Here is an 18673-nt window from a genome sequence, read left to right on the forward strand (position 1 = left end):
TGAATGAGAAGAAGTGAATAGGCATATGTATATATGCATAATAGTTATGTATTCTCTCACTTTATATTATACACTGTGCGTGCATGCGTGCGAATGCGCGCGCGCGTGAGAGAGAGAGAGAGAGAGAGCCGGTGATTTGGCCTTTTTATAGACATTTTGTTATGTGTTTGGAAAATGTATGTATACAGGGGTTGACTTGAGTCATGTGTTTCTTTATCCGAGAATCCTTCTCCCCCCCCCCCCCAACCCCTCCCCCGCTCTTTCTCCTATTTCGCCTCATCCTCCTTCCCCTATTCTTCCTGTTCTTCCTTCTCCAATTCCTTCTCTTCTACTTCCTCCTTTTTATATTTCATCCTCTTCTTTCCCCTCTCCTTCTCTTCATCATTCTCCTCCGCTTCCTCTGCCTCAGCCTCTTCCACCTCATATTCCTCCTTCTCTTCATCATTCTCCTCCGCTTCCTCTGCCTCAGCCTCTTCCACCTCATATTCCTCCTTCTCTTGCCCCTACCCATCTTCCACTTGCTCTTCCTCTTTTTCCTTCCCCCACCTCCTCTCTCCTCCGGTTTCTCCTCTTCATCTCCCTCCATACCCCCCTTCTTAGTGATCCATTAATGGAAAGGTTTTTTGTTCGTTGCGCACTCCGTTATAGGCCTGAGGCTGAACTATTAGACCTTTATTATTGCCATTATCATCATTACCATCCTTCACCGCCTCCTCCTTTCTCACCCCTGGACACTGACACTGACTTGTGTGTCCGTGTGCTACAGATCTTCCTCCTCTCGCTATGCCCGTCGTCAGTCGGTGTCGGCGGAGCGCTATAACCCTGAGGAGGACGACGATGACGATGATCGCGTGGTGTACCCCAAAACGGACTCCCAGAGAGAGCGGCTCACTGAGGCTGTCAGCGGCATCTTGCTCTTCAGGTCTGTGGACACGCATTGTTATTGATACTTTACTTACATAGCGCTGGTCTTCGGTCAGAGACCAAGCTCTGAGCACGATGGGGGAAGGAAGCGCTGGGTAGGTTAAGTTAGTGTGTACTTTGTTTCGTTTTGATATTTTATCATTTATTGAGTATTCCCTTTGGTGTTTACCTGTTCCCAAATTTATCTTTTAGTCACGTATTGTTCTGGACCGTTTTCTCAACAGGGGAAGAAATAAAGAACCACTAAAATACCACAGATAGAGGTTTTTCTCACACAGATCTCAGAAGCGAATGTACACACGCACACACCACGAGCACGTCAGCACGGACTCGCGCATGCGTTTTCTTTTTACAGTACATCCATTTGCGGACACGCACATATTATTATATGCATGCATGTACGAATACACACATGCATGCGGGGCGCGAGTTCATGCACACGTGTACGCCTGTATGCAAACACACTGATATGCACACACACACACAAACGCGTGCGCGCGCACACACACACACACACTCACACATACACACAGGTTCTCATTATCATTTTCAGTCAGTCCACCTGTGTGTCTGTCTTTCTGTATTTGCATGTATTTTTGTATATGTGTTTGTGCATGTATGCTTGTATGCGCGCGCTCGCGCGCGCATGTGTGTGTGTGTGTGTGTGTGTGTGTGCAGCTTGTTCATATGTCCGGGTCTGTGGCAGGTATTTCTATCCTCATCATAACCAACCACATTGTCACACAGTGCTCGGGATCTGACTGCCAAGATGACACATTGTCGACGTCATCCTTCTAGATCCTCATTGTCATCATCATCATCATCATCATCATCTTTAGTAGTAGTAGTATTGTTCTTGTCGATATTGTTATTGTTATTATTTCAATTCTGTTGAACAGATCGCTGGAGCCAGAGCAAATACAGGAAGTACTGGATGCCATGTTTGAAAAACAGGTCAGTGTGTGTGCCCGTTACCCGCAAAGCGTCATTACACCTGCTTAATGGTGAAAATGATGATACATTTATCCATCTTCAATCCTCATTCCACATACAATGATTGATTGTACCACGCGGTGACCCTCACACACACACACACACACACACACACACACACACACACACACACACACACACACACACACACACAGAGGCCCGCGCGCACGCACACACTCACTCTCCCACTCATTCATCACTCACTATACTCTATAGGTTAGTCTCTCCCCAAATATCTTAGTCAACACTTACGCAATTATACAAAGTAAATTTCATGCTCTTACTCAGTTCTTCACGTAAAAGAGAAAATTGACTAGAGTGAACAATTGAAAGACGAAAGAATAAAGAGAAAAATCAGATAAATAGAAGATACTGATACATAAAGTAATGGCAAAATGACGATAATGATATCTAAAGTAATGGTATTTGATACAGATACGTAAACGAAAGGTATAAAGTGTGTGTGTGTGTGTGTGCGCGCGTGCGTGTGTGTGTGAGAGAGAGAGAGAGGGAGAGAGAGAGAGGGTCAGGTAGACAGAGAGGCCCACAGACAAACAGACGGAGTAAACAAAATCAGTTGAAAATATTTTAAAACAGACGACAGATTCATAAACAAAGAGAAAGAGCGACCGATTGTGGCCCAAACCAGAGCCCGAGACACTGGGGACAGTCGACGAAATCACACACACACACACACACACACACACACACACACACACACACACACAGAGAGAGAGAGAGAGCAAGCACTGATATGACTTGCAGACTGATAAACGAGAAACTAACAGACACACACACACACACACGCACACAGAGCGAACACTGATATGACTTGCACACTGATAAACGAGAAACTAACAGACACACAGACACGCACGCACACACACACACACAACACTCACACACACAGAGAGCGAACACTGATCTGACTTGCAGACTGATAAACGAGAAAGTAACAGACAGAAAAAGAGAGAAAAAACGAATATTACTCTTCTTTACGATCAATTAATAATGCGATAGGTAGAAAGAAGGAAACGACTTTCACTCTTCTCGTGTCATTATCGTGTGGCCCCCGTTCAGTGCCTACACGAGTAAGATGTCACTGTTGTGTGCATCACCAACACTGTTTCTGATACCGGCATGTGTGTGTGCCTCTCTGTGTGTGTATGTGTGTGTGTGTGAGAGAGAGAGAGAGTGTTGTACTTGTGCATGCATGTGAATGTGTGTGCGCACACATGAGAAATTTTTGACTCACTTGTGTAAACAAAGTGAGGCTACGTTTTAACCCGGTGATCGGTTGTCTGTGTACATATGTGTGTCCGTGGTAAACTTTAACATTGACATTTTCTCTGCAAATACTTTGTCAGTTGACACCAAATTAGGCATAAAAATAGGAAAAATTTAGTTCTTTCCAGTCATCTTGTTTAAAACAATATTGAACCTCTGGGATGAACACACACACACACAAATGAAGCCTAATTATATGCAAACTGCATTTACTGTTATATTTATATTTATTGTATTCTCTAAACTTGGCACTTTGATCTGATATTCTGACCCAACAACAAGAGCAGTCATTATTATCATTTTTTGTTCAAACAGGAACTTCTTTTGCAAAGCATGGAAGTTTTATTTATTTTGCAAACGTTTTGGTGCAGATAGTAAAAAAGGGAAATCACTCTGTAATTAATGCTAGGGGACTTTGCTCTAAACTGATCTTTCTCATCTTAAACATTACATTTTGAAATTATACTCAATACATAAAAAGCTTGGATTTTTTTTTAAGTGTATCACAAGTGAGTCTTGAAGGCCTTGCCTCTCTTGTTCTCATTTGGATTGAATTAGGGAGCATGGGCAAGTTGCTTGCAAACTATTTCCTGTGAAGATGCTGTGTCTTTGATAGTGAACAACCAAGTTGAGGGTATGGTCATCGATACATATACAAATAATATAGTGGGATGGTCTATCTTCTTTTCAAGAGTTTGAAATAAAATAAAAACAGACACGGACCAAAAGACGGATGCTAATAGAACAATGGACGAATAGACGAGATACACCATCAAGTTAACCCTGCATCCTGTTTGTACTTTTCTGCAGCTAACAGTTCGTCTAACTCTGTTCTGTTGAACGTATTATTCCATTTTATTTTATATATTTGTTTTAGGTGGATCCAGGGGAGACGGTGATAGTGCAAGGCGACGATGGCGACAACTTTTATGTCATCGATACGGGCGTGTACGACGTGCTGGTGAACGCGAAGGGCGACGAGAAGAAAGTGTACCAGTTCGACAACAAGGGCAGCTTTGGGGAGCTGGCCCTCATGTACAACATGCCCCGCTCCGCCACGGTCCGCGCCGTCAGTGCCGGCACCCTGTGGGCCATGGACCGCAACTCCTTCCGCAAGATCGTCCTCAAGAGCGCCTTCAAGAAGCGCAAGAAGTTCGAGGCGTTGCTGGAGAGCGTCAACATCTTGCAGTCCCTGGACCCCTACGAGCGGATGACGCTGGCTGACGCCCTGGTGACCAGGGTGTACGAGGACGAGGAGGCCATCATCGAGCAGGGCGACACGGCAGACGGCATGTACTTCGTGGAAGAGGGCAACATCAAGGTCACCATCACCTCCAACGACGGGCGGGAGCAGGAGATCGCCAAGCAGTCCACCACCACCTACTTCGGGGAGCTGGCGCTGATCAACAACAAGCCGCGGACTGCTAACGTGTACGCTGTGGGCAGGGTGAAGGTGGCCTTTCTGGAGAGGGACTGCTTCGAGCGGCTGTTAGGGCCCTGCGTGGAGATCATGAAGCGCAACAGCCAGCTGTACACCATGTATGCCGATGACCAGTGAAGGTGACTGTGCGGGAGTCTGCGGTCAGTGGTGTAGGGAGAGCGCGTTCAGTTCTCAGCATGGTGGGCCATCGGCAAAGATCGCAAGTCACCTTTAGTAACTTTTGTTTTTCAGTGGGTTTGTGTACCTGTGATTTGTCAGTCCACCAGAGGCTTGTGTATGTGTTACCCGTTATCCCACCCGCCATCCCCCTTCAGTGAAGTTGATGTATAATCTTTTTTCTTCTAGTGCTTGTGTGTACAGGGAGAATGTGTGTCACACCATTGTAACACCCGCCTACCTACCACAGTTGAAAGTGATGAATTATTGTGACTTTTAGCATCATTCTGAATACTTGTGTTCTCATTATCAATTTTCATTTGCAGTCAGTGATTTGTGTTCCTTGGCTGCAGTGACATGTGTAATGGAAGATTGTTATGCCTGTATTGTTCCTCACCTGGAAAAGTGATCATTGTTTGGCAACCTGTTTATCAGTGTTAAATATTTGCTGTTTTGATTGCTTAAGAATGATGGTTTTATTCGTTACTTGTTTTGTTTACACACTGGACTATGACCACAACTGTTAGCAAAAGTAAATAAAAAGACGATATGTCTTGAGTTCAGTTTAATATTGTTTTGTTTTGTTTATTTCAAACAAACTGTTGAACTTTGCGTCTACCATAATTATAACTCGACTGGAATCAGTTCCAGTCCACGCTTACCGGCAGGAACCTGTCACACTGTTAGTGAGCCTTTTCGTAGTTGTGATGATGCTGATGCTGAAATTATAACCTTACTTACCAAAACAGATTTCAGGTAATATAGGTTCCAGAAGCACGAAAATATCACTGAAACCTCAGCTAGCCTGCCCTAGGTCTTGTCTGTTCCTCGGTGGATACATTCAATTCTGCCGGCACTGCTGGGTTTGTGTATGCAGTTGTTAGCATGAGGGCGGTCTAGCCATTGTGAGACATGGAGTGTGGGGTGACTGCCACCCTGAAGATTGTACCTGATCCTGGCACTGTGGATAGCTTGGGGGTGTATAATTGAACTGAATATACGAAGCATAAAATATTTGCCGAAATTATAAATGCAAAGTAGGAGAGAACATGAAATGGTTTGGTCCTGCAGGAAACAGATGACCGATGGAATTCTTGACGTGCTTCGCGTATGTTCGTCTTTCTGAAAAACAAAAACAAAACAAAAACTTCAAATGTCAACATATATTAAATATCTCACCAATACTACACTAAAACGGGAAATATTTCCCTTGCCCTCAAATGATAGTTTGAAAGCCCCAAAGTGCAAGGGAAAATGTTGATGACATCTGGTGTGCTTTAGACTGCTAGTTGACAGTGAGCTCGTGCGTGTCAGCAGCACTACGGAAGATTTTATCGGCGAAAACATTGGAATATTTTAAATGATGTTCCACTTGACAGATCCTATTTTCCTTCCTGCATATTGCAGATTCAGTTTTCAGAGAATGCTTCGTCTGCCTGCTGGATGTGTATAACCTTACATTTGACCCTCTGTCAGGGGGATGGCACACACGACCTCTCTGCAGACTGCTCCACACTCCACACTGCTGTCACTTCAATAGGTGATTCTTGACAAATTGCTTCACACTGTGGTGACTTCAATGAATGATTCTTGACAAATTGCTTCACACTGCCATCACTTCAGTGAATGATTCTTGACAAACAAACTGACCCACACTGCCGTCACTTCAGTGAGTGGTTCTTGACAACCAATCTGATCCACACTGCCGTCACTTCAATGAGTGATTCTTGACAACCAATCTGATCCACACTGCCGTCACTTCAGTGAGTGGTTCTTGACAAACAAACTGACCCACACTGCCGTCACTTCAGTGAGTGGTTCTTGACAACCAATCTGATCCACACTGCCGTCACTTCAATGAGTGATTCTTGACAACCAATCTGATCCACACTGCCGTCACTTCAGTGAGTGGTTCTTGACAACCAATCTGATCCACACTGCCGTCACTTCAGTGAGTGGTTCTTGACAACCAATCTGATCCACACTGCCGTCACTTCAGTGAGTGGTTCTTGACAACCAATCTGATCCACACTGCCGTCACTTCAATGAGTGATTCTTGACAACTGACCCACACTTCAGTGAGTGATTCTTGACAGATACACTGTGCAGAACTGACGCCAGGTGAAAACTGACTTTCTGTCTTTCAAAAAAAGTTGCCAGTTGCTGAATTGATTCGTATAACTCAACAAGAGCTGTTGGAGAGAAAACTGCCACTGTCTTTGGTTGCATGACAATGAAGAGATATTGTATGGAAAATAGCAGCATGTCACTAATTATTATCGAAACAAAAAGACAGACGCCAGAGCTTTCACCAGGTCGGCTGGGCAAGGAGCAACATAGTTTTAGCTTTCAGTAAATCTGAACACCAAGTGAAGGTAGGGCTTGGAAACAAATAGACAATGAGGGGGGTCCGTGGGGGGGGGGGGGGGGGGGGGGGGGGGGGGGGGGGGGGGGGGGGGCGGGGGTAATGTCAGAATATCAATAAACTCTACAAACAGTAAGCATGGCTTGCAACCAACAAGAATGGCTTTCGAAGGCTGTCGTTGATCTTGTCTGTGAAAAGGTGCCCACGGTCCATCGGCCATTTATTTCACGTTGCTTTGAACGAACTCAAGAAGGTTTCTTCAGAGCAACGTGTCTTCTGACTCCCGTATCCTGCAGATCAGTATGCAGCAGTTTTGTCTCGCAGATCACTGATTGCTCTCATGCCCTTTGCGGTAAAAAAAAAAAAAAGCGTTTAAAAAAATAACACGCCCTTGGTGCCACGCAATGACTTAAGTTCTAAAAGTTTTTATTATTATTTTTTTTAATTATTCATTGAATAATCTAAGTACAAGTGTTCCAATGGATACCTTCAAACCAAATTTCATTGCCTCGTACAGAAGTTTTTTTCAGTGAATTACTTCAGCACTTGAGTTTCAGTCAGTATACCTATCTGATCTTCAAACATGCTTGTATTGAAAAGGAATCCTGTCCCTGATTTCCATTGAAATTAAAATAAATGAAATTGGCTTCTAAATGTCTGATAAAAGAACATCATCCTCAAGTTTTCAATTGTTGACTTCAAAGATTTCAATCTTATTTTAATTGAATATTTACATTTCTATCACTCGATTTTCAGTTGATGTCTTCAACCGTTGACTGCACGTGAACAGTTTTCAGCTGTCCTGTTCGGTCAGTGTATTTTTATAACTTCAGTCTGGGATGCTATTTGGGCACACTCTGTCACGGATTTCACCGTGAGTTTGAAATTCATAATAGCGGCGATTTGTAAACATTTTAATTCGACAATTTGCTTCTGGATTTTGTAATGAACATAATACCTGCTCGTCCATATTTATCCAGCTCAATTTTAGATTGCTGTGTCCTTAAAGGCAAGGTTATTTATAGCATAAACTACGCAGATGGGTTTGTTAACATGCTTTTAATTGAATTTAGTTTTAAACTGTACCTTCTAAAACGATTTCTCTACCTTTTATGCAAGGGCTGATTTACAGTTACAAATAGCATCCCAACTTTCTGCACCGGCAATTTCCTCTCTTCTGGTGTTTTCTGTAGTCTTCCTTGTCACACGCTGATGGGGCACCAGGAAACGGGTAGGCGACGAGATTCAATAAATCAAATCTAGCACCTCAGAGGTAGGCTAACAGTCTATCGTTTACCTGTTTCTTTTCTAGTTTTAATCTCCACTTGGGTAATCCATATTCTCATGTTATTCCCAATGTGTTGATTTTAATTAGGATATTCCTGTATTATTTTTACCGTTGATTTTTTATTTGGGGAAAAGAGCAGGTAATGACTTTCATTCATCGGAGTTGTTTTGTTGCTGTTGTTATTATTGTTGTTGTCGTCACTAGGGTTTGATTATGCTTTGGGTCTTGTTTTAAAGCCCCGACATGTCTTTCGTGGCTTGTTAGGATACAGTCTGTGGAATCTGAGTTCCAATTACGGCATATCCACCAAACATGAAATATAACTCATTTTAAAGAGAATTTACGTGTGATAAGGCCATTGATAATTTCTAGGTCAACGAATTGGAATTTTTGCGATATTCTTTGATATTAAGCTTGTGTGCAAGTTAGATCTGATTGAACAACTGTATCATGTGAATCTTGAATTACTGTTTCAATGGAGTTGTAAAGCACTGTGAAACAAATACATCAGCATAAATAAATAGAGAAGAACGTAAATGATTAAGTGCATTCATATTTAAATGAGGTAAATGGATGAATCAAATATCAATTAAATGAATACATAATATACCCACAAACCCCATGGCGTCCTGCTGTGTTCATAGGCAGCAAGTCACATGTTCTTGTGTGAACTTTTTCCTAGCATTAAAATGTACTATTTTCCTGCACACTATTTTACTTCACAGTTTTTTTTTTATGTTTATTTCTCTCTGGATTTCAAAGTTAAAGAAATGCTTGACATAAATTTAATATTTTGTCTCTTTTTGCACATAAAATAAATGGATTACAAAGTTGGTTTTTTAAATAAAACTTTTTGTTCTGTAACATTGATGTAAGCAAACAATTGAAACTGATCCACTGTCGCTTCTGCCTTCATACAAGAAATGTCACAGCTATTTTCCCCTTGAGAACAATAACAATTTAATCCCTTCTTTGGTGTTCATGTTCTGTGCGAATGAAGTGTGTGGATGCAGTGCGGATGAAGGAAATGCACATAGCTGCAGCAGTCACTCCATTCCCTGCCTCCCTCCTCGCCTTCCTCCCGCCCCCTTCTTCCCCTTCTCACCCGTCCACTTGTTGGACATGACAGCAACCTCACACTGACCTCCGTGTGTCCTTTTTCCTCATTGTGTGATAAAGCAGCAATTGTGTTGAACGCTTCTTCAGTTATAATATTAATGACACGTTTCTCACTACCATTATATATATATATATATATATATATATATATATATATATCATATTTAGGTTTATTTTTCAGGAAATGGTCAGCAGTTAAAGAATCACAGTAACGATATATAATGCATGAACTGCACACATCTAAAGCAGCAAAACAGCAAGATGCGCGAAGCATTGACACCCGCACGCACGCTCAGTTCTGTCGATGTCGATCAATGTGACCACCTTCACTGGCTGCCTTGCACCGCGCTGCTCGCTTCCTTGATGTCAGTTTTCATGCTGATGTCAAACCAATGAAGAAAACGTTTTGCACTGGCACACATCGATAGGCTCTAGGTCTCTGCTTTCGGTTGAAATCAGGTCCGCACATGTGGCCATGGTATCACGTGGCAGCTTTTGCTTCCTTCGCGTGAGAGCATTCACATGGACTGTTCATCACTATTCAGCTTGCACATCATCTCACACCAAAGCACCACACCCACAACACAAGTCTACACGGAGTGCATGCACATTTCGCTTCAAGGAAAGTTTGAAGCCGTTCTGTGTGCCCCGTGAGGTGGTGGTGGTGGAGAGGGGAGGGGGTGACAAAGCTTCACTGACACCAGGACTGGTGGTGCACTGTGCCGGTCCGTCACACTGTCCGTCATGTGACAGGTCTTTCTTAGCGCTCACACGGCCGACATCCCTTCAGTCACCCAGGAAGCTCTTATATTTGAAGAACGCTTTACAACCACAACTAGACTTTCTTCTTTTGTTTGTGGGTTGCTAATCCCACGAGTGGGCTTTGGGCGTACGCCATTTTTTTTTTTTACCTCGCCATGTAGGCAGCCATACTCCGTTTTCCGGGTGTACATTCTAGGTATGTTCTTGTTCACAGGATGGAGAAATGGATGAAAGGATATGTAACGTGCCTGCTTGGTCTTCTTTTATGCGTATACAGAGGAAGGTGGTTCAGGCACTTGCAGATTTGCACATAATGATTTATGTTGACCTGAGAGATGGGACACATCTCCACTCTCAACCCACCAGGTGCACCGGGCGAACTCGGGTGACCACTTAGCGCTCCAACCATTTGGCCACCACACAAGATTTTCAATGTTCGTTGTTGTCAGATAAAAAAAAAAAAAGGTTTCTTGGAACTCAAAGTCAAGGTGACATAGGAAGGTCAGAGGTCTGAAAATCATCAGCGGTGTAAAGGTTTCTCAACTGCCATCTCAAACAGAAATCGTGCGCTTTTTGTGTCATCCATGGTTATGTTTTTCGATTGTGAAGTACTCCAAGAACAACAAAAGATAATTTATGAATCGTATTCTTGAATAGATTGTTTCTTTTGTTTGATCCCATTTTTTAATGCATGCAGTTTTGTGTAAGTGAATCGTCATGGTCGCAAAATGATCAATAAATGTGTATTCTCCGATTGGAAAAATATATTAATGTTTGTTTGTGTTAAATACAGCTTGTGGCTGTTTTGTTTAGCATTTGTTACACCACATTTACGCTGGGATTGATGACAGCTCCACAAATTGGTTTCTTTTTCTTTCAGCAAACCACGCTTTCTTCATGGACACCGTACATTTCCTGTAAATTCACAAAACGTTGGGGTGATGAGAATACTGAACACAACTGAAATTTGTATGTGCACGAGAAAGGAAAACTACGCATCACTGCTTACTTTAAGACGCACAGTTAAAAAAAGAAGAAGAAAAAAACCCCACAAAAACTATTTAAAACTATCATTTGGTACAACCTCCATGCCTTCATATATATATATATATATATATATATATATATATATATATATATATATATTAATGCTTTGAATTTGTAAGTACAATCTTCCATTTTTGTTAAAAACTGTGAATGGGGACCTCGATTTAAGAAAAAGAAAAAGAGAGAAAATACAACAGCAAAACAGACACACACACACACACACACACACACACACACATACACACAACAACAAAAAAAAAACCAAAAAAAAACCACTCAGACGGAAGAAAGAAAAACAAAACATCCAAACTGAACCTTTACTCAGAACGCAGACGAAAAAGCGGAAGAAACCGAAAACAGAGCAAGTGTGTGTGTGCAACTTGGCGCGGTAAGCTGGCCGAAAGCTTTATCTGTACTGTGGCTAAAATACCACGCACTTCGGCTTTCCACTTTGGTTGGTTAGTTTAGAATAATTTTGTTTTTCACACCCACTCCAGTGGGATGGTGAAATTTTGAAAATGAACACACACACACACACACACACACCGATTTTTTGTCTGCATGTGAACCCCCCCACCCCCACCACCCCCGCCTTCCTCCCCTCTTTTTTTCTTCTCTTGCAGAAAGGGGTCTGGGGTGGGGGTGCTGTGATTGGTCGGGGAGGCAGGTGAAGGGAATGAAGTCATCTGTTTTGTTCTTGCCGTTACGTACACCCCATTGTTGACATCGTGGGTGCATCTGTGCTGTGACTTCTATGTGTTGACTGACGGCTAGGGGTCTCCCAGTGGACACTGCACTGTCAACCTTGCACTTGATGCACGTGCTCACTGTCCTTATGGTCAGTAGTGGCCACTGTCCGATCACACACTGTGGGGAAGTCTGGACATGTGCTTTGTGTCAATTACCATATCATTTGCATAAGTGTGCATTCTATTTTGTATCTTGGAATTGACCGGTATGGTATATGCTATGTGTTCCGTGGAATATCTAAGTGTCTGCAAAAAGTGTTCGTATGCGAAACTGCACATACTGTACATCTTTGTCGTCATAGTTTTTTTTGTGTTTTTTTTTTCCAAACTGGCCTGACCACAGTGAGTATTGACTGTAAACGGCTTATCGGTTTTTCATTGATCAACAGGTTCCAGCATTTCGTTTTCATTTGATATTCGATGGACTGGTATTTGTTTGAAATTTGATTTTTCGTGTCTTTTAATATCAACTTCTGTATTATTTTGCTTCCAAAGATGTGAGGGAATATGATTATTATCGGTTTCTGTTTTGGTACCATTCGATGGTCACCGGAATCAACTTGCAGAAATCAGTTCAGATCCAGAATAATTTTCATAAATATTCCATTATACCAAATACAGCTGTTGATCACATTACTCAAGCTGTAAGGAGAAAGGGGAAAAATCTTATTGAATAAAATATCACGATAAATCCCATTAAATATTTCATTACCAAATTAATACACGTGTTTTTATTCTCTCTCTCTCTCTGTCTCTGTGCGTCTGTTTCTCTCTCAGTTCTGCCACCGCTCTCTCCCTGTGTGTGTGTGTGTGTGTGTGTGTGTGTGTGTGTGTGTGTGTGTTCCTGTCCTCTCTTTCTGATCAAATTATTTTCCCCTTTCTCGTATTCTAAATATTTATTTCATTTATAACTTCCAACAATTGTCTAATGCAATATTAGCAATAAGGGACACTCTTTTATATGACTATGATACTGTGTGTTGCCTGCTTGACTATCCGTCTGTCTGTCTGTCTTTACTCACTGCTTGCTTGCATTCTTGCGTTCTATCTTTATCCGTTGATTCACGCGTCTATTTATTTCCTCCTGCCTTCGTCTTTCTGTCACTTAATGTGTATTACTTTGGTATGTTGTGGGTAACACAGTATAGTGATAGAACACATTAATTAACAATGATAAACAATTGTGCATGCGTACAACAGTTTTCAGATCAGAAATCAAGTTGGTGGCATGACTGGCGCTTGAGACGTAGTTACACAGATACTGAGCATTACGATTAACCGAAAAGAATCCTCTTCAACCCTGAAATAAAGCCACACTTAGCCAGAATTAAAGAAACATGTCACACATGATAACATTGAAAGCCAAGGAGGCCAAGGAACAAAACCATCGTGCCCATGTCCAGGTTGGGTACTGCTCTGTGTCATTGTCAGCCTTCAGCGTGGAGATACGCTCCACAGCCAGAGAAACGAACGTTCTTTCAGCAGTCGGCGGCTCCATCAGCTGCAGATGACCGTTGGCAAAGAGCAGTTGACACGGCCTGTGGTCAGTACATCTAGTGTGACTTGATGGATGAATGGATGTGAACGTGTAGCATGGTTTGTGACAGGCAGACTGGCCGGCCAAAGAAAAAAAAAACGAAGACAGTTGTAAACAAGGAGTCTGACGGATAATTGACAGAAAATGGAGACTTACCTATCAGTTGAAGTTAAATCCGTGCTCTGTCCAGTGGAAGAGAGCCTCGCACCAACAGAATGACGACAAACTGTGAAGTGAGTGACCAATCATCAGATGCGTTAGGTATATACTGACTGGCCCAGCAGCTGACTCGCATTCTGCTAATTATAAATTATGTCTTCTCATAGGGCAGACATTGTATCAGTTGCGATGCTCATTCATAAGCTCCATTTCAGCCCTGTCTTCGTGTCAGATATTTTTAATTCTTCAGACATTGATTTACATGATATGGCACCTCGTTTTCTGGTGCCACCTGTCCCTCCCTGGGAGTTAACAATAGCAAACATCAACATATGTGCTTCTGACACAGCAAAAGGAAAATCTCCACATATAATAGCAGCATCTGTCAGAATTGAATTAGAAGAAAATTGTGATTATATATATATATATATATACATATATATATATATATATATATATATATATATATATATATATATGCACCTCTGTGTGTGTGTGATGTTTCATAGACATTAACTCTTATTCCTTCCCCATCTCTCTCTCTCTTCCTTTCTCCATCTCTCTTATCCCCCCCACCTCTCTCTCTCTCGTGAAGTGCTGCGCGTACTTGTTTGTTTCTCTTTGTGACAAAAACAGGCACATACATCTAATAATGTACTCGTGGTAATGAGTCGCTGTGAGTCAGACACAAAGAAAGAAAGAAAGAAAAAGAAACAGGTCACTGTTTAATCCTGCTCACACTTGTGGCCCGCCCCCTCGTCCACCACGCCTTGCATGCTGTGAAGGGCGAGGTGACCTTGTGGCAGAGCTCACCTCTTTTTGGATTCCTACTCCGTCCATGACTCCCCCCCCCCCGCCCCCCCCACACACACACGCGCGCGCGCGCGCGAAACATGCACCAGATTGAATCTGGGGGAAACCAGTGGAAGAATATCAAATGGTCGAGAAAAACGATCTTTTGATGACCTTTTTGAAGGAAGGCGGTGCGGTGTGGGAAGGGGAGATACTGAGACGGAGAGAAACAGCCTGGGACAGACAGACGGACAAAACAGGATCAGAAATAAACAAGGCAATGGTTTATTTTCCAGGACACTTGATTGGTACTAATGTACATTCTGCATAGGGTTTACATCATACAATAATCTGTTATGTGTAAATGACTCGTAAATCTCTTTTAACAACATTACTTGGGGGTAGCTAGACAGACAGGCAGTTTGAAGACAGAAGCAATGAGAATTAGATAGAACATAAAAGAATCCTTGAAAACCGCAACCATTGGAAGGAAAATTCATCATTTTAAACATTCAAGAACATAATTATAAATTACGAATATTCATAAAATGAGCAAACGAATATTCATAAAATGAGCAAAGGACACTGAACGAGTGGGTGGAGAGACAGGGACATAGAGAGAGACAGAGATCTGTCAGGTGTCCGGAGAGCGGGACAGCCAGCAGACCTGCAGACTGACAGTGGGTCCTGTGGAGTTGTGACTGACGACAGACAGTCAGGGGAAGTGCGAGGACTGGAGGGAGAGGCTGGAGGGCGGAACAAAGGGCACACCCGTCCCTTTCTACGACAATCAGCTCGTGGTCGTCGCAAACCTGATGGTGCACAAAAGAAAGATTCGCATTCCAAGTGGAGTGATGGCCTAAAGGTAACGCGTCCGCCTAGGAAACGAGAGAATCTGAGCACACTGGTTCGAATCACGGTACAGTCGCCACTATTTCTCCCCCATCCACTAGACCTTGAGTGGTGGTCTGGACGCTAGTCATTCGGATGAAACGATAAACCGAGGTCCCGTGTACAGCATGCACTTAGAGCACGTAAAAGAACCCACGGCAATAAAAGGGTTGTCCCTGGCAAAATTCTATAGAAAAATCCACTTCGATAGGAAAAACAAATAAAACTGCACGCAAGAAAAAAATGAGTGGCGTTCTCAGTGCAGCGACGCGCTCTCCCTGGGGAGAGCAGCCCGAATTTCACACAGAGAAATCTGTTGAGACGAAAAAGACAAATACAATACAATACAATACAATACAATCCTTTCCTCCTTACCTAACTCACTCTCCACCCACACCCTCCTCCTCCTCCTCCTTTCAGCTCCCCATTGCCGTTTGTCAAAATCCGATGCAGAGGAATCATGACAGGGATGAAACTGGCTGATCGATCATAGTCGTGGCATCGAACGCTGTCACAGGGTGTGATCTGGTGCAGTAGGCATCTGCACAGCCTTTCTGTGGCCACAGACGTGTTGTTTGTTTTTAACTATGCAGTCTGCATGTGGTATAATTCTTTACTCTATCATCCAATATCCCACACTTTCTGCGTCCAACCATCAACATTTTTTCACGGAGTTACGTGCAAATGGACAGGAAACGGTAAAATGTTATGGAAGCATGAAATAAGACAGTGAGCAGTGACATTTTTCTTACGACGATATAAAGAAAATCATTTGAAAAGTCATGTCTTGGGATATCAAGAAACATACGAGTCATGTGACATATATCTTCACAATTTTCTATCAACAGCGTTACTCAATATGCTTCACTCAAAGAATATATGGAATGAAACAACACCCCACCCTCACCATTGTCCACAAAAAAAACCCCTGTCTTCTATATATGGGTATTTTATTCTGTTTCGACAGTTTATATTCCATTAATCCATATCCATTCCATGAATATATTTTATATATTCATAGCAGCTACAAATAAATCCATGTCACAAACTACTGTGTCGTTGCATCATGTGACGTCCATCACCTTCCGGGCACATCAACACCGGTCCATGCTTTCAAACCACATCCATTAGTTCTCTGCCAGCACGTTCGAGAGCGTGTGATGATTCAAGTGAACATTACCATCTGCAACAAAGAAACATTTTAAACACCGTCAATATAAATATTTATAAACGACAAATGAAACCTAACCTAAGTGAATATTACCATATGCAACAAAGAAACATTTTAAACACCGTCCAAAATAAATATCTGAAAAAGACAAATGGAAACCTAACCTCGCTAACACTGTTGGCGGAATAATATGAGGAGAGGGGGCCATAGAGCTATCGTGTGGAGAATCTGTCAGCTGAGTGTGTGGGGAGCAGGACTGTGAAGAGGGTGAAGAGGGGGATAGTGTGGGAAAAGGAACGATAACGATAACGATTTTTTATTCAGATAAAGGCCAAAGCCCCTTACTGAAGGGGGTGACATTAAAGAAAGATAAATAAGATTTTACATGACACACTATGCATGTTCAACACAAACCAACCAAAAAATATCTAACACAGATGTTCAACAAGATTCACGTCGTAACTATTCTCAATCTCTTCAATGCCTCATATATATAAATGGCCAAGTTACACAGAGTAGACTCATGTCTTGATGACATGAGCAAATTCAATCTAAAGTTAGATGGATCTTTATAATACTTTGGTTGGATTAGTTTTTGTCTGAGGTCACTCAAGGCAGGGCAACATAACACAAAATGTAGCTCGTCTTCCTTACCCAGATTACATAAACAACAAGTAAACACCGATTCCCTTAAATTTCCGTATCTAAAACAATGAGTAGCAATATCAGAAACACCAAATCTAAATTTTGTAAATGCACATTTTATAAATCTGTTCAATACCAACTCAATGTATGGTTCGATGACATGCGATGTCTTGAAGAGTTTAAACTGTGCAAATCTATCACTGTTTTGTATATGATCATGCCAGTCTTGCCACCTGCAATCAATAATTCGTTGCCTAAAGCACTTTAAAAAAACCCGGCAATATCTTCAACCCCCTGATTGTCCCACACAAATGCAAAACCATAAGAATTCAAACACTGTCTAACACTCGTTGCCCACGTCTTTTTGCCATTATTATCTAAAGAATATAACATATTATAAGCTTTAAATGGAAATCTGTTTTCATCCATTCTAGTCAATTTCCGCCAATATTTGATACATTTAATATATGAATTCAAATAAATCGGATATCTCTCCAGCTCACCATAAACAAAATCATTTGGAGTTCGACTGTCTACATTAAGAAACCGTTTCATTGCAAATAAATGCGTTTTTTTCTGTTGCTACATTATTTTCCAGTCCCAAATTTCTGCTCCATACTGCAATATTGGCTGAACTTGAGAATAAAACAACCTACCAAATACACTAAATGAGCTACAATCTATTTTATACAAAATATGAAGTATTACAATAACTGCTTTCTTTGCTTTGTTAACTATATCCTGACATGCGAAATTGAAACTGAGTCTAGCTGAAAAATAAATTCCAAGATACTTATATGCATTGACAACATCAATTCTTTCATTACCATACGACCATCTTTCATTTCTTGCCAAATACCCTCCCTTGCGAAAAACAACAATACTCGTGGGAAAAGGAAGAAAGGATGAGAGGCAGAGAAGGCATGAGGAGAGCGACGTCGCAAAGTCATTTTGAAAATGGGACGTTACACCTGCACCTGTTTTTCCCCATTACTCCATTGCATTCAGCCAATGCGTCAACACCTCCATGCACTCACATTAATTCCCAAGACAGGATGAAATTTGAAATTAACATTTTCTTGGTTTGTGAAAGATTTCCTTCCGTCCCTCCCCATCCAGCTGAATGTTTCCATCGAATACGAAACTCAGTAAATAGATATGTGAATGTTCTGATTATCACAGTGAGCATACAGGTCGATACAGAGGGGAGACCGGGGCTAGTTGGTCCCCTTTTGCGCTCAAATTAGTGTGGAGAATTTTTTTCACAGAGTCAGAGGAGGAATCCACGATTCAAAGTGTGCGTCAATGTCTTGCCAAAATTCGTGTTATAAATAAATGGCAAAACTA

At 41.9% G+C, this 18673-nt stretch overlaps 1 protein-coding gene across 1 annotated transcript in view; it reads left to right on the forward strand.

Annotated features, from left to right (window-relative positions):
* LOC143282035 (cAMP-dependent protein kinase type II regulatory subunit-like) overlaps nucleotides 1-7228 on the forward strand; it is an 11141-nt gene extending 3913 nt beyond the window's left edge. The window contains exons 2-4 of the mRNA XM_076587460.1: nucleotides 767-922; nucleotides 1824-1878; nucleotides 4082-7228. Of these exons, the coding sequence (XP_076443575.1) occupies nucleotides 767-922; nucleotides 1824-1878; nucleotides 4082-4762 (892 nt within the window). The 3' untranslated portion in view covers nucleotides 4763-7228. The remainder of the gene's footprint in view (nucleotides 1-766; nucleotides 923-1823; nucleotides 1879-4081) is intronic.
* Nucleotides 7229-18673: the final 11445 nt, after the last annotated feature.

This window comes from Babylonia areolata, chromosome 5, assembly GCF_041734735.1.
Source record: "Babylonia areolata isolate BAREFJ2019XMU chromosome 5, ASM4173473v1, whole genome shotgun sequence".
Classification (NCBI taxonomy): domain Eukaryota; kingdom Metazoa; phylum Mollusca; class Gastropoda; order Neogastropoda; family Buccinidae; genus Babylonia; species Babylonia areolata.